The 23739-nt window shown below is 44.0% G+C and overlaps 1 protein-coding gene across 2 annotated transcripts; it reads left to right on the top strand.

Moving 5' to 3' along the window:
* The first annotated feature begins 51 nt into the window (after nt 1-51).
* On the top strand, nt 52-21222 carry STON1 (stonin 1). Of its 2 annotated transcripts, XR_006169315.1 has the most exons (5): nt 52-130; nt 8522-10491; nt 14207-14379; nt 14535-15165; nt 17285-17368. XR_006169315.1 is itself a non-coding variant. In XM_042821512.1 (4 exons), the coding sequence occupies exons 2-4, from the start codon at nt 8571-8573 to the stop codon at nt 17877-17879; spliced, it is 2199 nt and encodes a 732-aa protein (XP_042677446.1). In that variant the 5' UTR covers nt 52-130; nt 8522-8570; the 3' UTR covers nt 17880-21222. The 2 variants fall into 2 exon arrangements, 1 of the variants encoding a protein (XP_042677446.1); XM_042821512.1 differs by lacking the exons at nt 14207-14379; nt 14535-15165 and adding an exon at nt 17805-21222 and having other exon boundaries at nt 17285-17487.
* Nucleotides 21223-23739: the final 2517 nt, after the last annotated feature.

Raw genomic sequence — 23739 nt, 5'->3', positions numbered from 1 at the left:
GAGCCGTGCCGGGCGGGGCTGCGAGGCGGATCCTGGCCCCGCCTACGGGGCGACAGCGCCTCCTGCCCGGCCGGTGCCGGCCGCTGCTGCTGCGTCTGCTGCTGGCGGTGTCTCCCTCCCGAAGTACCGGGTAAGGAGTTGCTCCCGGGGCCGCTGGAGCGATGCCGGGATGGGGCGGACAGCGGGGTGCGGGCAGTCGGGGCTGGGCGGTAGCGTCTGTGGCGAAAGCTGAGTTTGGTGTTCGGGAAAGTGCAGCTGGGGGCTCAAGGGCGAGCCGGTGGGTGGGATTCTTGTTTTGGGCGAGTTGAAAAACATTTGGCTCTGTTTTTCCGCCCGTAAGCGTTTGTTGGCGGCGAAGTGGTGCGAAGGGACGCGGCTGGGGGTGCCGGGAGCGCCGAGCCGCCGTCGGGAGCGGCCGCGGAGCTGCGTTTGGGTCGGGCGTTGCGCTGGACGGCGGGGGCTCAATCTTCCTTAGTTTGGGCTCTCGGTTTGTTTTCGAATCGCACGGAAGCGGGATGAATTCCTGGAGGCTCTCTCGCGGTTTCTAGCAGCGCAGCCGGTTGCGCTGAACTCTGCCGGGTTGGGATGTTCTCTCCTCGCCGCGGGGCACTCGGAGCCGCTCGTTGCGGGAGCGAGGCGATGGCTGGGGGATCCTACAGCGGGACCGCTCATCTCCCTGCCGGCTCCGTGGTCCATGTTTGGAGGCCGCGGCTCTCCTACGTCCGTAACAGAGAGAGAAACAAAAGCAGTCGTGCTGGGCTTTGCTCTGATCAGAAGCCGTGTTGGGGCCTGGCTCCGCGCTCGGTTCTGCTTGTCCTCCTTCCTCCCTCCTTCCGCACAAAGTTATTTTCTCTCACTCGGGAAAACAATGGGATGTGTTGTAAGTGTAATGGGGCAGCTTGCTCGCATTGCTACCCGTGTCCAGATCTCTAATTGAGGCAAATGAAGGCCGTGTTTGTGTGTGTGGATGTCACCTCTGACACGGCAGCGCAGCGGGTGGTGCTGGAGGGCACGGCTGCTCTTGTTTCCCATCTTTGCCTCATGGTTCTGATTGGTGTTGAGTGAGAGCTGAAGTATTTTGCTTCAGGGAGTTGGGCTGTTCTCACGTCCATCCCAGAGGAGCTTCTGGAGAGGAATCTGGATGAGGATTCCTATATGACTGAGATAGGAATTGCACGTGGGTTGCTCTGAAAGTAATGCCTCCTATTTATTTCCATGTAAACTACAAAGGCTGCTGGAACACTCTTTGATAGAGCAAATTCTCAGCTACAGAACACTATTTTCCAACATAGTCACTGCCATTAGCTCTGCATTTTTGCCAGTGATAAACAAGAGCCTGCATGCTACACCTGTGCAAATCTGCACCAGTGGAGGTAATTGCTATTGCCACTGCTGAAACACCACCCACAGCCTCACTGTGCTCATGTTCACTGTTGGGTCTCCATAAACTTTCAGCAAGCATCCATGAATGTCAGTGGGTGCCATTTTTTCTGCATGGAGCAATTCAGTTTTTTTGCTCCATCCACACTTGTATGTCAGATGCCACAGTGTCAGATTGTCCCTCTGCTGCCGTCTGGGCCACAGCAATAAATGCAGAGAGATGTGGGAAGGAAGGTTCAACCTCTGCTGCAGTCTCAGCAACGTTCACCTCTGACGCCATGGGCCAATTCAGTAACACAATGGAGTTGTGTTGGTGTGAGTCCCCAAGCCTTGTGACAGGGAGAGGTGCACTGTTTGCAGATGGTGGCTCTGCCAGCAGTGCTGCTGTGTCAGAGGGCTCTGCTGGCTGTGCTGTGCTGCTTTTGAGGAAGGGGGCCAGTGCTGCCTGTAGGCCACCCCAGCATGGCGAGGCTTTAAATAATGATGCAAAACTGTCAGAACATGTCTCCCACCTCTACCCCCAGCGCACAGTATGATATGTAATGTTGGTGGAAAGAGGCCCTGAAATTAGCTTTTCCATTCCATGCCGACTGTGGCATCCTGTCCATGACAACATGCACATGAGCTGAGGGCTGGAGCATGGTGTGCCACACAGGGAGCTCTGCCTAAGCAGGACCAGTCACACGTGTGGTTTTGTTGTCTTTTTGAGGCAGTTTTTGCAATTAGTTGGTATGCAAGTGCTAGGGAAGGGCTGGTAGAATGGATCCAGGCATGGGAAGCTCATTTCCAGCACCTACCAGTGAAGGTTGGTCTGGTTACTCCATGGCAAAGATGGGAATGGTTTGGGGTAGCAGTGCTGAATTGCCATACAACCACTTCCTGAGGAGGGGGAGCAGAGGGCAGTGCAGGGCTCTGCTCCTGGGAACCAAAGGCAGGAAGGAACAGCACAGAGCTGTGCCAGGGCAGGGTCAGAGTGGGCACTGGGAACCTTCTTCACCTTGAGGGTGGTCAGACACTGGAAGGGGCAGCATAGCAAGGCAGCAGGTGCCCTGTGGCTGTCAGTATTCGGGAGGCATTTGGACAACGCCCTCATTGAGTGCTGTAACTTCTGGTTGGCCCTGAGATGGCTGGGCAGTGGGAGGAGATGATCTCTGAAGGTCCCTTCCAGCTGGACTTCTAGTGTATACAGAACAAGATAGGCCATCCCTGTCTGGCTGTGCAGAGAAGTGGGTGTTTTGCTCTGCAGCACTCCAGTGTTTGTCCTCAGCTCTGGGCACTCTCCAGGGACAAAGCATTTGGGCCAGTAAACAGACATGACATTTTAATTACACGGTAGCCTATTACCACATGCTTGCTGCAGTGTTTATATGTTTGCTACCTTATTTTTTTCCCCCAGCACAGACAGTATCCAGCTGTGAGGTTTGCTTTATTCCCATCGCAAGCATAAGCTCTGCTGGAGCTGCAGTGTGCTGATGCCATTGAGAGTGTTAATTTTTTTCACACCTGTGGGTGTGATATCAGCTTCTGTATCCATAAACTGTGCATGACTTGGGATGGAGCGAGCTGCTCCTGCCTCATGCTGAGGATGTGAGAATGCACTGCTGGGGCTGGGAGCAGGGAATTCCACCCTGACAGCTTCTCCCAGCTGTGCCCGTGCCCTGCAGAGCCAGCAATGCAAGCGCCAGTTCCTGTCACGCTTTGAAGTATTGCTGACCCTTACAGCAGCAACTTGTTTTTGAGAAGTTATCGCACGAGTAATGCAGCAGGAGACCCCACGTGTATGTCCAAAACACAAACAAAAGCCAAGAAATTCCTGTTCCCAGTCAGCTTTGCCATTTGCTTGTGTTTGCTGCAGCATAGGTTGAAGATGTTTTTATGTCTTGGAAATGTGGAGCAGAGTTAAATAAAAGTGCAGCTATATGCAGTCTTACAACAGAACTTGAGGCAAATCAGCGTAAATCAACCTGTGCTTTACATAGAAGGTGTTCTTCAAGTTTTTGTTGTCTTTTTTTTTTTTTCTTTTCAGTGTAGTTATGTGATAAACAAGCAGCAATACAAGGAAGATGGCTATAAAGTTCAGAGATAAAATTGCCATATTTTCGTTAGCTGTTACAAGAACGTTTAGGGCATTTTATATATCATATGTGTGTTATTGCTTAATCTGCAGAGAATTTGTACCTCCCCGTGAAGCTATTACACTTTATGGCAAAATGCTTTAAGAACTGTCTGCATATTTGTACAACAAACTCATATGGTGTTATGGGACAGTGCTTACTAGGAGAGTTTTGTGTTATATTTCCAAGTTAGCATGCAAAGAGTGGATGAAGATGTTCCTGGAAATGTAATTTCCATGTGCTGATGTATGGGGGTCATAGTCCATCAGGGCAGTGCAGACACAGCTGGTCGAGGTTGCTGACCTCAGCTGGCTGAGGAACAAGGATGAAACATACCAAAGCCAATGCTTTGAGTTGCCCCTTGCAGCAAGCAAGTTTTATGCTTGCACTGCAGCAGCGGATTGCGGGAGTTGAGCAGTATTTTGGCTGCAAACTTGGTCTGAGATTTTAGAAGCAGTAAAGGACTTGGTAATAGCTACAGCCTGTGAAATCTCACAATATTGGTACAGGGATCCTCTTCCTTATGTCCTTGAGGTAATAAAATGAAGAAATTAAGCTGCAACCTCTGTTAGATGCTGAGAGACTGAGTTCATCTGATAAACAGCAAGAATGATTTTGGACAGAATGGGATGAGCTGAAATGAGTTTCAGCTTTTGGGTTTGCTGGAGTCTAATTTAGGATCAACTGTCATTTCAGCTGGCTGCTTTGTTTGTAATCCTAGTATTCTAAAAAGGGCATTTCCTGTCACATATCTGAATGAGATGCTACACGTGCATGTAATTCAGATGTTATGGGCTGCATAGCATGCATGGTCATAGAGATCAATGGTGTCTCATGTTGTTTTCCTGTAACCTAAAGTGCTTGGGTTATGCTTACATGCATCCCAGGGGAGCTTTTTGGAGCCCAGACGAATCTGTTTTGCGTCCTGACTCTACTGCCTTTTAAAGGAAGAATGCCCTAATTCTTAAGAAGGAATTTGAAGCACTTTTTAGAACTCGAGAGGCAAGATCAACTTATTGTAACAGCATCAGAGAACAAACTGTATAAAGTAGGTAAGCCTGTGAAGGCTGTTTAAGTGCTTGGTGGATGGTGCTGCCTGTGACAGTGGAGAGGGTGCATGTCATCGTATTAGCATGACATCACAAAAATAGCCCTTAAGGACCTGTTTGGATTTTTTTTTCTCCACTCCTTGTGGTTGTTGTGGCGATCAGGGAGCAGTAGCAGTGGAACTGCTATCTATATCTTGGAGTGTGTCCAGAGGAGGAGCACTAAGATGCTCAGAGGGCTGGAGCACCTCTCCTATGAGGAAAGGTTGAGGGAACTGGGCTTGTTTAGCTTGGAGAAGAGAAGGCTCTGGGGAGACCTCATTGTGGCCCTCAGTACTTGAAGGGAGCGTATAAACAGGAGCGGGAATGGCTGTTTACGCGGGTGGCTCGTGACAGGACAAGAGGAAATGGTTTTAAACTGAGACAGGGGAGGTTTAGGTTGGATATTTGGAGGAAATTTTTCACACAGAGGGTGGTGATGCTCTGGAACAGGCAGCCCAAGGAGGCTGTGGATGCCCCATCCCTGGAGGCATTCAAGGCCAGGTTGGATGTGGCTCTGGGCAGCCTGGTCTGGTGGTTGGCGACCCTGCACTTAGCAGGGGGTTGAAACTGGATGAGCATTGTGGTCCTTTTCAACCCAGGCCATTCTGATTCTATTGCAACGTTTGCTTCTTGTGCATGTGTTGGGGTTTTTGTTTGTTTTCTTTTACAGTATTCCTTTTTTTTTTTTTTTTTTTTTTTTTTGTTCTGAAAAAGTAATAAAAGGTGAAAGCTGCAGTCTTTGAGAGGAATGTGAATGATGTCAGTGCAGAGGAGAGCTCCATCTACCCGAGTATTTTCCTCACAGACGTGCAGTGACTGAAGTTAAATCTTTGGCAGGTATGCTCCAAACAACTGTATGAGTGCATTTTCTAACAGGAAGAATCTGCAGTAATCTGCAACATCACATTTTACAAAGTCTGAGTAGCACCAGGAGCTGGGAAAAAGAAATAGCTCAACATCTGGAAATATTACAGGGCACTGAAAAACTTCATTTGTCATGTGAGAAGGAATTAGGTTGCAAAACGCACGGTTTTTTTTCCTGTAAACTGCACTGGTCCTTGCTTATCTTTCCACTTAATCTTGTCTTTTTTGTTCACGCAGCTTTAGTAGTTGGTGGTTTGCCCCCCAGCACATTGCAGTGGGAGGCAAGGCTGGGTTTGGCAGCCTGCTGAGCTCCCCGTCATTTCCGTCAGGCTGTGCCTCTGCATCTCTCCCAGAGCCCGTGCAGCAAGGAGAGCTTGCTGTCAGCTGTGCTCTTCTCTCTCTGGCAGTCGCTTGCTTTTTGTAAATGCCAGATGCAGATGGAGCAAGGCTGAAAGCATTGAAGCTTGCTCTGCGTAGAAACAGTCGTTAATACCGCAGAAGGGACAGAGGAGGGGAGCGTGAAACAGGAGAGAAAGTGACGACCAAACTAGAGAGCAACAAGCTGTGATTTTCCTTCCCCTTGACTTTGATGAAGGGGTGGAGTGGGTGAAGGATACAGTATAGCTGTGTGTCTGAGCTATGAAAGCCATTTGTAACTTGTTTGCTCTTTTACTCCCCCTCTCTATCTGCGGACAGGAGAATGCTTATAAAATAACTGGCATAGCGTAAATATTTTTACTGAACAAAAAAGTCGAGAGGTCAGAAAAATAATGAAGGCCCAGAGTGTCTCCGTGCCAAGCATGTATTTGTTCAGCAGTAGATTGAGTGCTTCGTGTCACAGTTTGATTTCTTCAAGGCTATTAACTAGCCAAGAAATAAGGGAGAGATTTTAAGCAATAATGACTTGTAGCGTAAGATTTAACTTGGCTGAAGTTTGTTGTCTTTAGAAACAGACTATTCTCCAAACGCTACAGATGAGGAATGGCTTTTGTGGTTACATGCTTATACGCACACATCCTTGCCTTGCAGTTGGAAAATAGCCTGTTTGTACATGAAGGAGAATGGCTGTAAGCCATTGTTATCTAAGCGTAATTAACAGAGTAATGCCTGTGCAGGTGGCTTTGTGTAAATGAACTCTGCCTTCCTTGTGCCTTCAGGCAAATGTGAATGCATTCTGACACAATAAGAGTATGTTTCTCAAATGAACAGTGTTTATATAGGCCCTGTGGTGCTTCATCGTAGTGGATTCCTTTGCAGTCATCAGCAATTTATTTCTTACTTCTGCATTAAGTCAGGAGCAGTGGGGAGGAAGAACTTTGGGGATGACGCCTCCTACAATGAGTTTATATTTCAGTGAATTATTTGAAACAGCAAAGGCAAGCATAATTAATAACCAGTAAATACTGGTTACAGTCTTGCTTAGAGGACATCTAGCTGTGCACTTTACCAAAGTTAATGTGTTTGATGAAGTGTGGTTTTATTAATTGATTTGAAGCCTGGTGCTTTTTCCAGGACGCCTGCCAATTCAGTACATAGCATATGTTGTTACTTACTTGGCCTTGACTGGCAGCTGAAGGCTTTTAGTCTGCACTTCAGCAGAGGTATATTGTGTTCCTATCATCATAGAATCACAGAATGGCTCAGGTTGAAGGGACCCCACAGCCCACCCAGCCCCAACCCCTGTTGTGGGCAGGGCTGCCCCCCCACCAGCTCAGGCTACCCATGGCCCATCCAACCTGGCCTTGGGCACCTCCAGGGATGGGGCACCACAGCTCTGGGCAGCAGTGCCAGGGCCTCACCACCTTCTGAGTGTAGAATTTTCCCCAAGGTCTAACCTGAGTTTCCCCTCTTTTAATTTAAAACCATTCCACCTTGTCTTTTCATTACCAGATCATATAGAACATTAGTCTCCTCCTTTTCATAAGCCCCTCTGGATGCAGTGATGTCTCCCTAAAGCATTCTCTTCTTCAGGCAGAACAAGCCCAGCTTTCTCAGCCTTTCTTCATAGGAGAGGTGCTTCAGCCCTCTGAACATCTTTGCGGCCCTCCTCTGGAGCCACTCCAGCAACTCCTCATCTTCATTGTGCTGGGGGCCTCAGGCCTGGACGCTGTGCTGCAGGTGAGGTCTCACAAGGGCTCTCTTATGGCTAGCTCTTTCTTGAGCATTTCTACCTCCCCTCTCTATCTTCACTGTGACACGTGATCTCTAAGGGTGTGAGTCCAGAGGTGCAAGAAGTGAACTGATAACTGCCCAGATCCAGGAGGCAGCTCAGGTATGAGCACGGTGCAGGCTGTGAGCCACGGGTTGGTGCTGAGTTGGCAGCATCCTCTCTGTGGCCTCTCGCCTGCAGATGCTCATATGGGTGCTGTCACCTGTGCCTGTAACACAGTGAGAGTGTCTGCCTTGCAGCGGCTGTTCGTTGCATGAGTTAACTTGGTGGACTGGTTTTACCACGATTGCAGTAATATGTGCGCCTTTTCCATCAGCTCAGTGTAGCACCAGATTTGTTCTTGGAGACAGCTGCACCATTCTGAGTGCACCTCATTTGAAGCAGAGGCACAGTATAGAAAAATCTCTGTCTGTATTATGCAGCTAAGCTGTACGGTAGAAAATATTGTTTTTATATGGTCCTTGACACCCATGGGATATCATACTGTCTATGACAAGAGCAGAAACATGTAATACACAAAATACATTAGATTAGGCAATGATTTTAAACTAAAAGAAGATATGTCTAGATTGGATGAAACGAAGAAGTTCTTCTTTATGAGGGTGGTGATGCACTGCCTGGAGAAGTTGTGCTTGCTCCATCCCTGAAGGTGTTTGAGGCTGGGCCGGATGGGACTTTGGGCAGTCTGATCTAGTGGGAAGTGTTCCTGCCAACAGCAGAGGGTTTGTGACTGGATGGTCTAAAAGGTCCCTTCCAACCCCAACCACTTAATGATTCTATATGGCTTGTAAACTGCACGTGATTTTTAAGCTTTGTGTGGTTTGAGTATTGCAAGGGTTGGGTTTCTTGCATTTTTTTTCTCTCAAGAGAATTGATTTCAGATTATGTCTGTTGTTTCTTCATAGATGGTTTGTCGGTGATATATCTGCGAGTGCTTCAGATTTCTCCTACAAGATGTGTTCCACAAATCCAGCCAACTGGGTTACCTTTGATGATGAGCCACTCTTCCAGTCACCTCAGAAACTGGTTCATAATCAGAGCAGTTGTAAAGCAAATGGACTGAAACTCAATCTCTCTACTGTGCATGAATCTTCAAGTCGATCATCTTCTACAGGTAGCACTCCACTCTCATCTCCTGTAGTCGACTTCTACCTGAGTCCTGGCCCACCCAGTAACTCTCCACTTACTACACCTACCAGAGAATACCCAGGCATCCAGAAGCACGGGATTCATGTCCTTTATCCTATTCCTGAATGGCCACCAAATGCTAACCCTCCATCACCTGGGGTTTGCTCTTCCCTCGCCTTGCAGAAACCCAGCAGCCTTCTTTTGACTAATGATGGTTCAGTTAAGACTTCATTCTCCAAATCAGTAGATGAAGGAAACACTGGTCTGCAAGGAAGCTGTGACAAGTCAGAAGAGTCATCAGCAGCAGGACAGTTCCCATACTTCCAGACCGACTGTGGTTTTTCCAGTCCCTTTTGGAAGGAAGGATGCTCGCTCAGCACATCACCAGCTAACATTAATGTGTACGGGAAGGATAAAGTACTTGATAAAGGCACTTGTCATTCTAAAGAAAAAGAGATTTGCCATGATCAGAAGAGCCTTAACCAGGGCTCCTTCAGCTACATCTGTGAGAGGCTTGAACACCTGCAAACTGATGGCTCTGATGCTGTGGGAGCTCTGCCCGTCTCCGGTTCTCATGAGTGGCACAAAGATCCCCCAGCTGTTCCTCACAGCCTGTTCAGGAGCCGGAAAGCTGATGGATGGCCGTTCATGCTGAGGATTCCTGAAAAGAAGAATATGATGTCATCTCGGCAATGGGGCCCTATTTACCTTAGGGTCCTAGCTGGAGGAATATTACAGATGTACTATGAAAAAGGACTCGAAAAACCTTTCAAAGAATTCCAGCTTCAGCCACACTGTAAGCTATCTGAACCCAAATTAGAGAGCTATAATGTTTCAGGAAAAATTCACACCGTGAAGATTGAGTGTGTATCTTATACAGAGAAAAGAAGGTATCATCCGAAGGTAGAAGTGATCCATGAGCCAGAGGTTGAGCAAATGCTAAAGCTGGGAACCACAGATTATAATGACTTCACTGATTTCCTTGTAACAGTTGAGGAAGAGCTTATGAAGCTTCCTACTACTTCTAAGCAAAGGAGAAATTATGAAGAGCAAGAAATGACTCTGGAAATAGTGGATAACTTTTGGGGAAAAGTCACTAAAGGAGAAGGAAAGCTTGCAGAAAGTGCTGTTATCACACATGTTTATTGTTTGTGTTTTGTGAATGGAGGTACGGACTGCTTTCTAACTCTAAACGACCGGGAACTCCAGAAGAGGGATGAGCGTTACTTTGAGAAGGAGGTGGAGAAGAAATGGATCAATATTCTTGATTGCCATTTCCACAACTGCGTCAAAATGCAGGAATTTGAGCAATTGCGAATTATCAAGTTTACACCCCCTGATGCCTGTAGGCTGGAGCTGATGCGCTTCAGGACGCAGTATCATGGAGAAGACCTTCCATTTTCTCTGAAGGCAATGGTAGTAGTCCAGGGGGCATATGTAGAACTTCAGGCTTTTATAAATATGTCTTCAACTGCTCTGATCTCAACACGGTTGCCCTCTGTGAAATGCTGTGAAAATGTTATGATACACTTTCCAGTACCTGCACAGTGGGTCAAAGCACTTTGGACCATGAACTTGCAAAGGCAGAAGTCCCTAAAAGCAAAAATGAATAGAAGAACGTGCCTTGGATCTTTACATGAGATCGAATCTGATCCTGTAATACAAGTCTCAGTTGGAACGGCAAAATATGAGAGTGCCTACAGGGCTGTTGTGTGGAAGATAGACAGGCTTCCAGATAAAAACTCAAGTAAATAATTTGCTCTATAAATTGATGGGCTTGGGTGCACGTCTTCTCAGGGTTTTTGCATTGCTCTTACACTTGTCTGCGTAATTTTTTTTATTTAAGGGCATTTTCCCAATTCAGTGGAGTCAGTAATTATAAGGTTACAGTAGCATGAAAGTGGATCTCATCATTTTGAGTAAACCTCAAGCCTGGAGTTTGTGGCAATAGCTGCACTGCCAAAGAATGCCTCCCACTTCATTCTGGTTGCTCTCTGATGGTGATACCTCAGTAGATACTTGCAGCAATAAGGACAGCTAGATTTATAGTCATGGACATGGGAATTGTTGATATTTCACTAAGTAAAGTAGTTGGCTCCCTTTAATTGCAAAAAAAGTATAATTTAGAGACACAGGAACATAGAAATATGTGGTTTTAAAATTCCTGTTTTTTGTCATATTGATGACAGAGGAATATATTTTCCTGTGAGGAAAGGTTGAGGGAACTGGGCTTGTTTAGCTTGGAAAAGAGAAGGCTCTGGGGAGACCTCATTGTGGCCCTCAGTACTTGAAGGGAGCGTATAAACAGGAGCGGGAATGGCTGTTTACGCGGGTGGCTCGTGACAGGACAAGAGGAAATGGTTTTAAACTGAGACAGGGGAGGTTTAGGTTGGATATTTGGAGGAAATTTTTCACACAGAGGGTGGTGACGCAATGGAACAGGCTGCCCAAGGAGGCTGTGGATGCCCCATCCCTGGAGGCATTCAAGGCCAGGCTGGATGTAGCTCTGGGCAGCCTGGTCTGGTGGGGGTTTGGAACCGGATGATCATTGTGGTCCTTTTCAACCCAGGCCATTCTATGATATTATGAGATTGCTAGGCTTAAGTACTCATTGTCTAAAGGTATACGAACTCTTGAGGAGTATACTGTTCTGCTTTGAGCTCTGTCGAGTGAAGGCACTTTTCTTGGATAGGTATTTATATGTATTTGAGACTTTGGGAATCTGTAAGATTATTAAAGCAATTACCTCAACTTTGGGAAAAATCTGTACTTTTAAAAATAGGATATATGCAGAGTATTGGGCTAGTCTTGTAATATCCTAACTGTCTGGACTAATTACCTCTTTAAAATGTTCAGAGAAGGTTTAGTCTTTGAAATACCTGGTTTCAGGTATGCTAGTACTAATTTGACATGATCACCTGACAATTAGATGTGTAAGCAGGCAAGACTTCATATTCAAAGCAATTAAAAAAAAAAAAAAAAAGTAAAGGCAAAGATGCTACAATGGATTATTTTTTTTCTCCATTTTAACTAACTGTAAATTATGTTCAGTCTGCTTAGTTGCTTAACTGTGTGATTTTTTTCAATTTACAGTTCTATATTTGAATACTTCTGATTGTTACTATGTGACTGTAATATCTCATCAACAGAAGAACTGAAGCAGGAGCAAATGAAATTAGAGTAGTATCCTCAGTCTGTAGGTGAACTTGATTGCTTTTAGTGCTACAATACCATTCCAAAGCATCCTGCATCAACACGCTGATGTGGTGGCTGTGAGCATGAAGTGTTGCGTGGCTGCTGGCAGACTAGAACTAGTGGTTTTATCTGATGACATTGTGTTGCTGTGCTGGTGCCTTTTGTGTTGTACATGTTTAGGCATTCAGGTCTTCTGAACCTCAAGCAATTTTGCCTTTCCATTTCTACTGATCTAAACAGGGGGAGGGAGGCCACAAATGCTTCAGGGGTCAAATCCAGAAAGGACACTGTGTTAACACCGTCTCACTTCTTCCTCTTCCTTTGCCCTGACCTGTGGCCAATGCCATATGATTTTCCTGATTCCACCACAACGGAATGACTGCTTGGAGAGGAAGTGACCATAGAATCACAGAACATCCTGAGTTGGAAAGGACCCATAAGGATCATCGAGTCCAACCCTTGGCTCTATGCAGCACCAAAAATGGGGTGGGGGATGTTTTCTCAAGTCTTACAGGACTACTTTTTTGTGTCACTTTTAATATTCCTTCAGTATTCCTTTTGATACTCCTTTAGTGTTAGCTTCTGCAAAATCAAGTCAGCAGCTTTAGTCAGGCAGTTTTAAAGAAGATTATGAGTTTTCTTAAGTCTTTAATTCCCTGCAGTTCGTTCACCTTAAGATTAGATGTGCACAATTAAACTCAGATTTCTGGTGTTTGAAAACAAGAACCTTCTTTTTGTGACATCCTACAGCTTTACATTGTTTTTCAGGAGTACTTTAAGCCTTGGACATCTGAATAATTCCTCTGGCTGAGATCTGCAAAATCATCTGTATTCTTGGAATGCTCATGTGTTTGAGAAAACATTTCAGCAGTAGTTCTGCCCAGTCAAATTTTAAAGCTTATTATCAAGTATTCTGTACACAATGAAGATTTTAAAAATAGAACTGTCCCAAGGTGTGCCAAAAAATCTTGAGGCAATCGAACTAATAGAAATATGTAAACATTCCTAATGTGCTTATTGCAGCAAGAAAAAATATGCCGAGGTTTTTGCTTTCAAAAAGCTTTTGTTCAAGGCTTAAAAAAGGTCAGGGCAGGGAGGGGGGAAGGGAGAGGGAAAGATTGCTTGCAGTCATGTTGTAATTCCATTTATAGACATTGAAATGCGTTAGTATTCACTGGGTTCTACTAAATTGCTTCTGTGGAGAACTGCTGGTGAAGTGAACGCTATGTCAGCTCTGAGATACCGCAGATTTTTAAAGCTGCCTGTGCTTATTTATATGTATAAATGGAGAGTTGGGAGCCTGAGTGTTAGCAGAGATTGACAAAAGGTTAAAAAGCCATGGCCTTGGAAAGGTTAATCCAATTAAGTTGCTGCATATTGAGTGAATCTGCTGTTTGTGAAAGCAGGACTTTATATATAGAAATGTAGAACGTTCAGTGATTTCAGCACAGCACTGGGGCTGGTCTTTGCACTGGAGGAGCCATGTACATGTGTTGCCTGGGGAGCCTGGGAGACACTACACTTGCAATTGCTGTGTTTTAATCTCTTGCTATGTAAATTTCTGCCTGTGGCATTTCCTGCAATGCCAATCTTCTTTGGAAACCTTGGTATGGCCTGAATTGTCTGAATTCATGAGCCTTTCTCAGATCAAGGTTGCTTGAATGCTACCCCGGGTGACTGGGTGCTAAGTAGCGTGAGTAAAGGCAGCAAAGTTACATTAATAACAGCCTGTGAAGCACTATCTGAATGCCAGATGACAGCTTGAATCTCATTTCATAGACAGTCGTCTGTTTGTTTTTGTTTGTTATTCTTCAGAGGATTGGAGCAATAGTTTGGAATATTGCTTGGAGATAAGAACCAGATTGGCAGATGTAAAATAGGATTTAGGTCTCTTAGTTCAAAAAACTTGTAACAAGTTGTCTGATCACCTCAGACGCAGGATTTCTGTCCTAAGTTAGCTAGTAAAAGCTCCATTTTTCTCCCTAGATTATCCAGTTACCTTTCCGAAGTGATTTGTTTTCAGCAGGCCAGATGGCCATGTCTCCATGATGCCTGAAAGTACGTGTTTTGCACAGCTAGACAAGCATCTGAATAACATGTTCTCTTAGCTTCCACTGGGCAACTTTACAGGCTTACCCTGTGCCTGCTTGTTTTTGCCATTTTCTCTGTTTCTGGCCAACAACTAGTTTATTTAGCATTACTGTTTCTTTTGCAAAAAGGTTTTGTACACACAGCCTCTCTTTCTTCTAACTCCACTGTTGTACTAGGCTGGGAAACAACAGTTTCATGGAGCAGAGCTGATGAGGACTGGCAAATTGTAGGTGAAAACTGAAGCAATGCTCAGCATCTTCTGAGTGCTGTGCTGGTTGATCGCTTCACGTCCAACAGCTGATGCTCCTATCAGCGCCCACCAGCAGGCAGAGGAACTTGTCTACAAAAGGTGAGTACCTCTGGCGTTGTTGATGTTGTTGCAGTAGGTGTTAGGGGAATTCCTGTGTTTTGGGGGTAAGTAGAAGGGAAAAGTGGATGCTGCTCCAGAGGACTTGGGGCAGAAGCCTTAACCAGATCCCAAAACTGTGATCTTTACTTTTGCAGGCTACAACCTAGCAGAAAGAAAGAGCCCCAGAACCTACCAGCACCGAGATCACATGAAGCGCACTGTGCCTGTCACAGCCTGTGTTACCTGGAATAGAAGCCTAGATGTATTTTTAAGTGCTGTGTGGTATCTGAACCATAACTACGCCTTGTCTAAAAGAGGATCCTCTAGCATTTTCTAGTTCCAAGAGGAACAGCCCATTTATATCTTCATCTGAGATCATGTGGACATCTACCATGAGACGTTTATTCATCCAGAAAAATTTCAAGCAGTGGTTATTTCACAGATTGCCATTCTCAGAAGACAAAGTACTTTTCCAGACAACTCCCATTACTGCTTGTTTCTTCAAAGGCCTCCCTCCCACACCAGGAAGAAACTGATTTCCAAAAAGCCCTAGATGTATACTCTTTTCTTTCCATCATAAATGAACTCCAAAAAAGATGCTGCTGGACAAACGCTTTCTCCTCAGATTGTTATCAACCATAGCCTCAAGAGGCTGAGAGAGAACATGATCTGCCATCTTAGTGTTGCAGCCACTGCTGTTTTGCCTGGGATTCTATGCCTGTGCTGTTGAGCAGCTAGCACATCCCGACTCAGCAGGTCCTTGAAATCATGAGGAGGACAGCTCAGGTAGGTTGCAGTGCCAGATACAAGTTGGCAGCCAGCAATTTAGCTTTGGAATGGACTGCTACTTCTGGTCTCCTTCACTGTTGGTGCTGCTGTCAGAACTACTGCTGGAACAAGAGCAGATTGAAGAATGGAAAGGCTTAGCACAACAGCAGATTGCTTTGTTGTGTCTGGGCAGACTGAAAGAGTGATTATGGACCAAGGGTGTGCTAGCGCAGGAGAAATGTGCTTGGCCACAGGAAGGGATTACCAGCAGAATTCATGGACAAGACCCACATCACAGCGGGAGAGAGACCTGCCTGTCACTGTGTACAAGTCACCTGTCATCTCCTCACTGTTATTTAGTCTTCCTCCAGCTTCCTTCTCAAGGAGCTAGAATACTTGTTTCTGACTGTGTTCCTTCCTTCCTTCATTTCTATAATAAAGTACCTGAAATTACAGTTTTGTCTATTTGCGTAATGTCTTTTTGTCCTGAGACTTTAACCACATGCTGCATGCCCCTGGCATTGCATTTCTTTGCCTAAGACCTTTATGTAAACAGGGTATCAATGTTCTTTAGTGCCATGAAGGACCCAGTCCCATAGTGTACTCATAGGTGTCAGTGATGTCTCACACATGTGAGGAGCACCAAATTTAGCACAAGTCACAATCAGTGTCTCCTACTTAACAACCATAACAACCTTGCCTTATGGCTGCATGGACAACTCTGAGCTTGGGTTGTGCACAAGTGAACTGAGCAATTGCCTGTCACACAAAAAGGAGATGACAACTCTGCTGCTTTTGGTCATGGGCCGCAGTTTTGGGGGCGATCATTGTTTCTTAAGTGTGCAGGGGATGTGAAGCATTGTGCCTTGACTGGGGCTGTAGGTGGATTGAAAAGTCTACAGGGAGGTTTTTCTGCCTGTGCTGCTCCGTTGGGTTTCCCTTCATCAGTGCTGGCTGTTGTGAAGGCCATTGTTGGGCCTTTACATATGGAGTGCTATGTTGATGATTCCCACGGGATGGAGAAAGCTCGGTGTATGTTACTTCTGCCTTCAGTATTTCCTTCATTTGGGTGCAGAATTGATAGCTGGAACAGGTAGAAGAAAGAATGAGACTTTTTTTTGCTTAAACTTTGAGATGCCAGTCAGTATAATGGATAAAGGCCAAATGTACAGTGTGAAGCCCATCTTTTACCAAATACGACCAATCCTTTCTTTGCTTTTCTTGGCCTGAAGCCAAATGGAAGTTGGTTGTTTATTCTGATGCTGGAAAAGAAAGGAAAGGCAGAATTGCTTCTTTATGCCCTGAAGAATTTCACAATGCAGATGTGATAGGGTTATTTTCATTATGTTATACTGCTTTCCTGCCCAATGGTCCTGCTGATCTCAGCTTTCACCCTGGTGTTCCTGTGTACTAGGTGAAAGAAATGGTTTTTTTTTACCATTTCCACTTTACAACAGGACAGTTGCTTCTGCAGTATCTTCGCTGGGGAGAAGTAGAAATGTTCTTTTCCCATAGCAGAAGCAAAACTAGGAAAGGCGTGCAGGCAGCTTGTATCCTGGCAGCCACACCACATCTTGTTTGAGCTGTGCCCTTATCTGCCTACTGTAGACCTCCAGTAATAAATGATGGTATGTAAGATAGCTGTATTTCTTGCAGTCAACATCCCAGTGAAATTCCTACAGCAGAAAGCTCTGGAAAATGCAGTTGTTGGGCACAGGGAGGCATCCCTGTCTTGGCTAAGCTGGGGTCTTCCAGTTTTCATTTTTCTGTGAGATTTAAAGTAAGAAATGTATTTTTGAGTGAAAACAGATTCTTCCCTTGTAGTCTGATTTTAGCAGTCATTTTTACTACTCTCTTCTTAATCAGAAGCTGGGAGGATCTAATAGATTGTATGCAAATTAATTTGTAGAACTACAGTGAAAAGTGTGCTGAAGAGAAAAAAGTGAGTAAGGTGCCTCCATATGTCCAAGCAGCAAAAGTTGATAGGATAATGTACAACAAAATAGCTTTGCATTAATAAAAGATAGAGCTGTGATCTCCTGCTAGCAGATTAACCACGCGTTAGAAACAAAGAAACAGATAATTAACTGATGCTTGTTTTTTTTCTGTTTGTTTGTCTGTTACTTCCTTTCTCAAGGTGCAGATCATCCACACAGCCTGTCCTACAAACTGGAGCTAGGATCAGATCAGGAAATACCTTCTGACTGGTATCCATTCGCCACTGTGCAGTTCGTCATTCACGATACCTGTGCCTCAGGGACAGAAGTGAAGTCACTGGGCGTCGAGAGTGATGTGCAGCCCCAGAAGCACGTGATTCAGAAAGCTTTTTATCATTGCCAGGTATCTTCAGTTCTGCGTTTCCAATTTTTTCCCTTTTCTTCCTTTGCCCTACTCTCTTCATACGGTATTCTAACCTTTCATTTGCTTGAGATAATGGCTTCAAGCAAAGGAATCGTTAAAAAATAATTCAATGTCTGTTTTTCAACATCATCTTTGATCAGAAGTGTAAATGCAGCCTTGTTTTTCCTCAGTGAGCTATTTTTGGGAGCAGTGGTTTTGAAATCTGTTGGTCTGGAAACGTCTTATTTGTGCCATTGCTGCAGATCAGGCTTTCAGTTGTTTGCTAATTCTACCTGCCTTTTGTTTTCTGACTACAGGTTGAAATTGAAAAGAAGTGGATTCGGCTTGATGGAGAAGATCCAGATAAGGCTGGCAACTGCTTGATGCAGTGAAAGAGAACAGCGGGCATCACTGTAGGGTATTTACACAGGAAATTCTATTGTTAGAAACAGTGCAATGACCTACTTTCACATAAAAGAAGTCGCTGAATATATTTTTAAGTGCTTTTGGGTTTGATTCTGCAAATCAGCACTCATTCTATTGGCTTGTGTTCAAGTCATGTTCCTGTCATGGGAAAACTGATGGACAAGGTCTGCTTATAAAGGTTTGCAAGATATGAGCACTTATTTGACTGATCACAATATATTTTTTTCCTGTTGCATATCTATGACTTGGGAACAATCTCATATTCCACATTGCAACCTAACGGCACTACTCAAAGAGTTTGAGTCACTTGGATATATAATACTCAGCAATAAAACCTGTCAGGGCTCTTACATGCAGACCAGCATCTGTGTGGAGTCCAGCAGGACCAATTACATTTTTTTAGTGATGCTTGAAATGCTCCATCCTCCATATTTCTGTTCTCCACAATTTATGTGAGCAGAACAAATTGTAATATTATTCTCTATGAGAGCTTCAACTAATGAGTTAGAACCAGGGTGATTTCACTGGTAAAATGGGAAAGGTTCTCCTGCAGTAATATTCCTCATTTTTCTGTGGCAGTGAGCGTTTCCTTCCCAGCACTTCTGTCTGTGTCAGCATTAGACTTTTTTTTTCCCTCTGCTGCAGCAAGTGAGGGGGCAGATCCTCAGCAAGCATAAATCAGCCCAGTTCCATTTCATTTGATGAAGCTCTGATAATTTACACCAGCAGAGGGCTTTGCTCACAAATTGAAAAATTGGTGACTTGCTACCAATTGCTCCTTTAGGATGCAGGGTCCAGATATTGCTTTGGAAACTGCAGGAGCTTCTGCACTGCTGCTTGAAGGAGCCTCAAGACAGAGAACATGTCTTCCCATATGTGGGAAGTGAGGTTTCATCATGCCACTGGCTGAAGGCCTTTCTGGAGGGAAACAGTGCAGGAATAGACTATTACAAGGGAAGTGAAGCTGTGTTGCTTCACCAAATAGCTACTAACACTTTATTAATGTATTAATGTCCTATCATTGTAATTTAGGAAGAGTTTCTCCACTTCCTTACAGCCATTGTTCCTGCAGGCTGTAATCCCCACTCCAAGAAAAGAAATACAACAAATTGAAAAAATATTCTTAGCATGTTTTTATTTTTTTCCTAAAGTAATCCTTACTTGGAACAGACATGTTTGGAGAACAAAAATACAGTAATGCACAAAGTTTCACTTTATATTTTTCTACAGTTTGTAACTGCTTATGTGACGACTGTAAAAATACAGATAAATGTCATTCTGCCAAAGTAGAAAAATGTGGGATATGCACTGAGGAAGTTACCAGTCGGAGGAAACAGAAGTAATATGAACGTAGTTCACCACGATAAACTTTTCTCCCTGCTTGGAAGCTGAGAATGAGATGGGTAATAGATTCTGTAGTAAGTCCTGGGAGCAGGCTTTTATGGGTATTGCATTGCCAAAGCCGCAAAAAGACTATGATGCTATTTTGTCATCTTTATATTATCCCTTTTTATTGGCAGCCAGCTCTTATGTGGGTCTAGGAGAGGCGCAGCCAGGCTCCACCCCTTCCAGCAGCACAGCTGAATTGCCTTCACCTGTGCTCCCATGGCTGACTCTGATAATCACCTCAGGTGATTATCAGAGGTTCAGGCTGTGATTCAGCAGCCCCATACATTTATCCACATGGCACAATTGTGAATTTCAGTCTAAGGCTTGCCAGACTGTGTTCGCTTTAGCAGCAATGGGATCAGGGACACAGGGAATCCATTCCACAAAGATGGAATGAAAGAAAGTTAGTGTTTCATTCATGGTTTTCACAACAAGTCTAAGGCTGAAAAATTACCCTCTTCAGTCTCAAACAGGTGATTGTATGCCTTACTGTCAGAACACTTGAAAAATACAAGGCAGTTCAATGAAAGAAAGTTTGGGTTGACCTTATTCTCCCCATCAAATTCTAACTCCCCTTTCTATTGCAACAATCTAAAGCAGAAACACTGGCTTCCCTTTTCTAATATTTCTTCTGCGTGCTCTGATACCACTGAATATAACCAGTTGAACAAATATTCTCAGTGTTTAACACTTAATGGCTATCATTTTCTATGAATGCTATAGTAGCTGATGGTAAGTAAACATACTGGTCTTTATTGTTTAGAAATCTGGGCAGTAAATTGTCTGACTGTATTCCAGGGTGGGAATAGTTGCTATAACATGTCGAGGTACTCGGTGTCCAGCTGGCAGAAGGACTTGGAGCTTTAATAGCCCATGAGGTACGCTGGCATGGTGCAAGGAAGCAGGGTTTGTGTGTACGTGTAGCCTGCAGCTAGCACCTGCACTCACTGAAATTCTTCCAACTGTTCTGCTCACTTCAGATGCGTACACTTCACTAAAATTTACTGCAGGGCAGTATTTAGATGTTACCTGTGTTTCCTTCCCAAAAGAGAAGCAGAGCTTGGCATGTTTTGTATTTTAAATGGAAGTCAATGAGAACAGCTATTTTTAAAGCATCTTCTTTATTTACAAAGTATTGCATTTGCTCAAACTGACAAACGTCTTTGCATTAATGTTTCTTATACTAGTTGTGTTACCGTAGATAATACTTGATATAATTTTGGATTCAAAAACACCCATTGAAGTCGATGGAAGTCTTTTAACTGACAAAATGGGATCTGCATCAAAGTCTGTGAGAATAAAGGAGTGGCAAAAAGAAAAAGAAATGAATAGTTGTAATGGGCAGGAAAAGAAAACACTGTGGAATATTCTTGGTGCTGGTCAATAAGCAACCTGCAACGCATGCTTATTCCAACCAGAAGAGAGAACAAAAGAGATGAAAGGAGATGTAACTGGGTGTCAAAGCTGAAGCCTTGCAGTGACAGGGACTGATGCTCTGGCTGCCCCTGGGCAGCAGCTCTTAGAAATGAGGGTGGTGGTGCACTCCATTGAATGTGATGCCAAGCCACGGTCATCCTTGTGCTCTATGTAAATTGCCCAAAACTCTACATCTGAAAATGTGCTTTCACACATTGCTTCTAGTTGCATTTATTTTATTTGACAGACTTCTCAGCTGCAGAACTGGTGTTCACATCTCTATTTCACATGTATTTGTCTTTTTTTTGACTAAACACGGTAACTAACTGCTGCAGTTAGTAATTCTTAGCTGTAATTTTGATAACTCTGAAGCAGAGCTGTTATTCTTAATGGAAAATATAATTTTATTTTTGTCAGTTTAACTGTAAACGGATCAGGCTGATGATCTTGTAATAACGTTTTGTAGATTGCATATTGATTAAAAAAATAAAGTTGTATTTCAAACTTGCTGTTCTTGTCCCCTCACTAAAAATTTATCAAGCTTGTTTTACATTTACTGTAATTAACTGGTTGATCTTGTAGTGGCAAGTACTGCAGTTCATTAGAAAAAGGAATTGCACTGTGTGTATGAGTGGGGGATATCACTCCTAGTGTCAAATGATGCTGGTCACAGGAAGCGGAACTACATATTCCATTAATGATCATATACTGCAGGCTTTTTGCCTCATTCACATAACAATAGTAAGCCAATGAATGTTTTTTTTCCTATCCATTGCTTCTCCAAACTCCCTGGGATGTTTGAATGTAACCTAGTGACAATCATTGAAGACCTTCAGAAATTTCAAAGTCTGTTCTTGAAATGAGCTGCAATTCATAGTGAAGGGTGAAGTCACAGTGGGGAAATACATGAGTAAGGCAGAGATCTGTGGGGCAGCACTTCAAGGAAGTGCCTTGAAGTATAAAATAACCATGCCACTTATCCTGTGCTGCTGTCTCTGTAGCAGGTGAAAGCACGTAAACATTTATTTTTAGGACAGTTTCCTAGCATGCGCTATGTTCAGCTGTTTTATAGCTCTTTCATTAGTAAAACTAATTTAAAAATGACCTGTAATTTTTTAGAAGAATCACCTCTTAGACACAGCACGGTGGAGTTGGGAAGCTTTGGAGCAGGGCTAGAGCTTTCTTGGGGATGCAAGATGGGAGGTTGAGTATTCAGGAAAGGCAAGGCTTATTTCATCCTTAATTAGGATTACTTATGCTGCATGAGTTTCTGGGTGTTTCAGAAGAGCAGAGCTGTATTCTGCTATTTGGTGTATTCAGTCTACCAGGAGTGCCGTTTTTATACAGGTGTTTTACAGGCCAGAGCTCTTATGCTCCTCAATATCTAGAAAATGTATCATTAAATTGAATTCAGAGAAAGCCTTTCCTACAGTTCCTCTGATAAAGTGGTTTGAACCAGGTAAAAAAACGGGAGAGTCACATGAGGAAACAGGAGTGACACATCATAAATGGGAGAGGAACGAATCACAGGTCCCAGCTTTATCTGTCTCACATCTCCAAAAGAATGAAGGAGCTCACAGTAAAACCACACTATTAATAAAACTGGTTATGATACCAGAGCACCATATCTCTAAACCAACAGCTGAAAACAAAGGCAGCGTGTTAGATAATATCTTTAAAATGAAATTAATAGTTCTGCCCACGTCAAGGCTGCTGCATAAGGACTGCCCAGATCCTGCAAGCACTTTCTTCTAAGAACGATTACTTTTACTTGGCAAGAGGAGCGGGATGGTAGCTGTAAAACAATACCTTAAGAACGAGTCGCTGGTGATGTTCCTCAACAGCAGCAATACTGGTTTTTAGCAGCAGAGGGCATTCTCTACCAAGCATCTAAGTTCACTGACAGTGTTTCAAGTGGTAATGCACTGGAAAACCGTATTTTTTAAAATGAATAATAAAGATTCATCATCCGAAATTAAATCTTCCCTAGACGTCACGTATCAAGAGGAGTATAAATAATTACAAATTAAAACCTGTCCAGTAAATGAATGTTTGAGGTGCCCTTAAGCATCGCTATCCCAAATGCTGACAAAACCCTGAAAAATCAGGAGGATCTGAACAGCATACTAATCTTTTTGATAGCCCGGCTTCTAAAACACTTGAGAGCTGTTAAAGAAACTGCAGTGGGGAGGGCTGGACTGGAAGCTGAATTAAGACTGATGAAACATGGATGCTGTTCCCAACTGCTTTATGTGAGGTTGGGCAAAATATCTGGTGCATTTCTTCACTACAGAGTGGGGTTAAATGTTAAGAAAATGCATAAGCATGAAAATCGTGACAGGCTTGCATTTTATGTTGCAGGACACGGATACTATGTTAAGATCAGCAATATCAAAAGAAGCTAATTAGTATTAAGTACTGCTATTATTGGATATTTTTATAGATTTTCTTATTCAAAGAAGATTTAATTTAAGGAATTAATTAACCAGGCTTTTTTTCATGCTTGTCCAGTGGACACACTGATCACAGCACTTGATGAGAAGGTATCTTCTCTAGTAATTTCTAACAGACATTTTTCCAGGTAGTAGCCAGACCTCAGGTGATAGCCATGTGCCTTGATTAGCAGGCAATGCCCATTGCAACCTCTCTGTCTGTCTTGGAAAGTTGTATCCTCACCCTCTATTTTTACTTTCTTCTAAGCAATACCCGTGTGCTATGGGTAGGTGTAGAGTGCTGTTCCTGCATGAAGGGAATTCACACACTGACTTTGGTGGTGGGGCTTTGGCATTTACCAGCAATATAAAGGACAGTATTTACAACACACAGGATATGGCCGCAGTGTCTTGTGCTGCTGAAATTTGTTAGACACATAAAAACACAGAAACACACCGTTAACTTGAAGGGCAGGTGAAGCTCATTTGCCATGCTCTGCAAATGTCCCTGTGGTCGTGTCCAAAGTAACCTGGCCTCTATTCGAGACAGCTGAGAAGTCCTCCAGAACCAATCTCCCCATTCTGCACC

Source organism: Centrocercus urophasianus, unplaced genomic scaffold, assembly GCF_019232065.1.
Source record: "Centrocercus urophasianus isolate 14NV4802_14NV808 unplaced genomic scaffold, USGS_Curo_1.0 seq_10, whole genome shotgun sequence".
Taxonomy (NCBI): domain Eukaryota; kingdom Metazoa; phylum Chordata; class Aves; order Galliformes; family Phasianidae; genus Centrocercus; species Centrocercus urophasianus.
The sequence above is the reverse complement of the archived record's forward strand: the minus strand, read 5'-3'. Positions and strand labels throughout refer to the sequence as shown.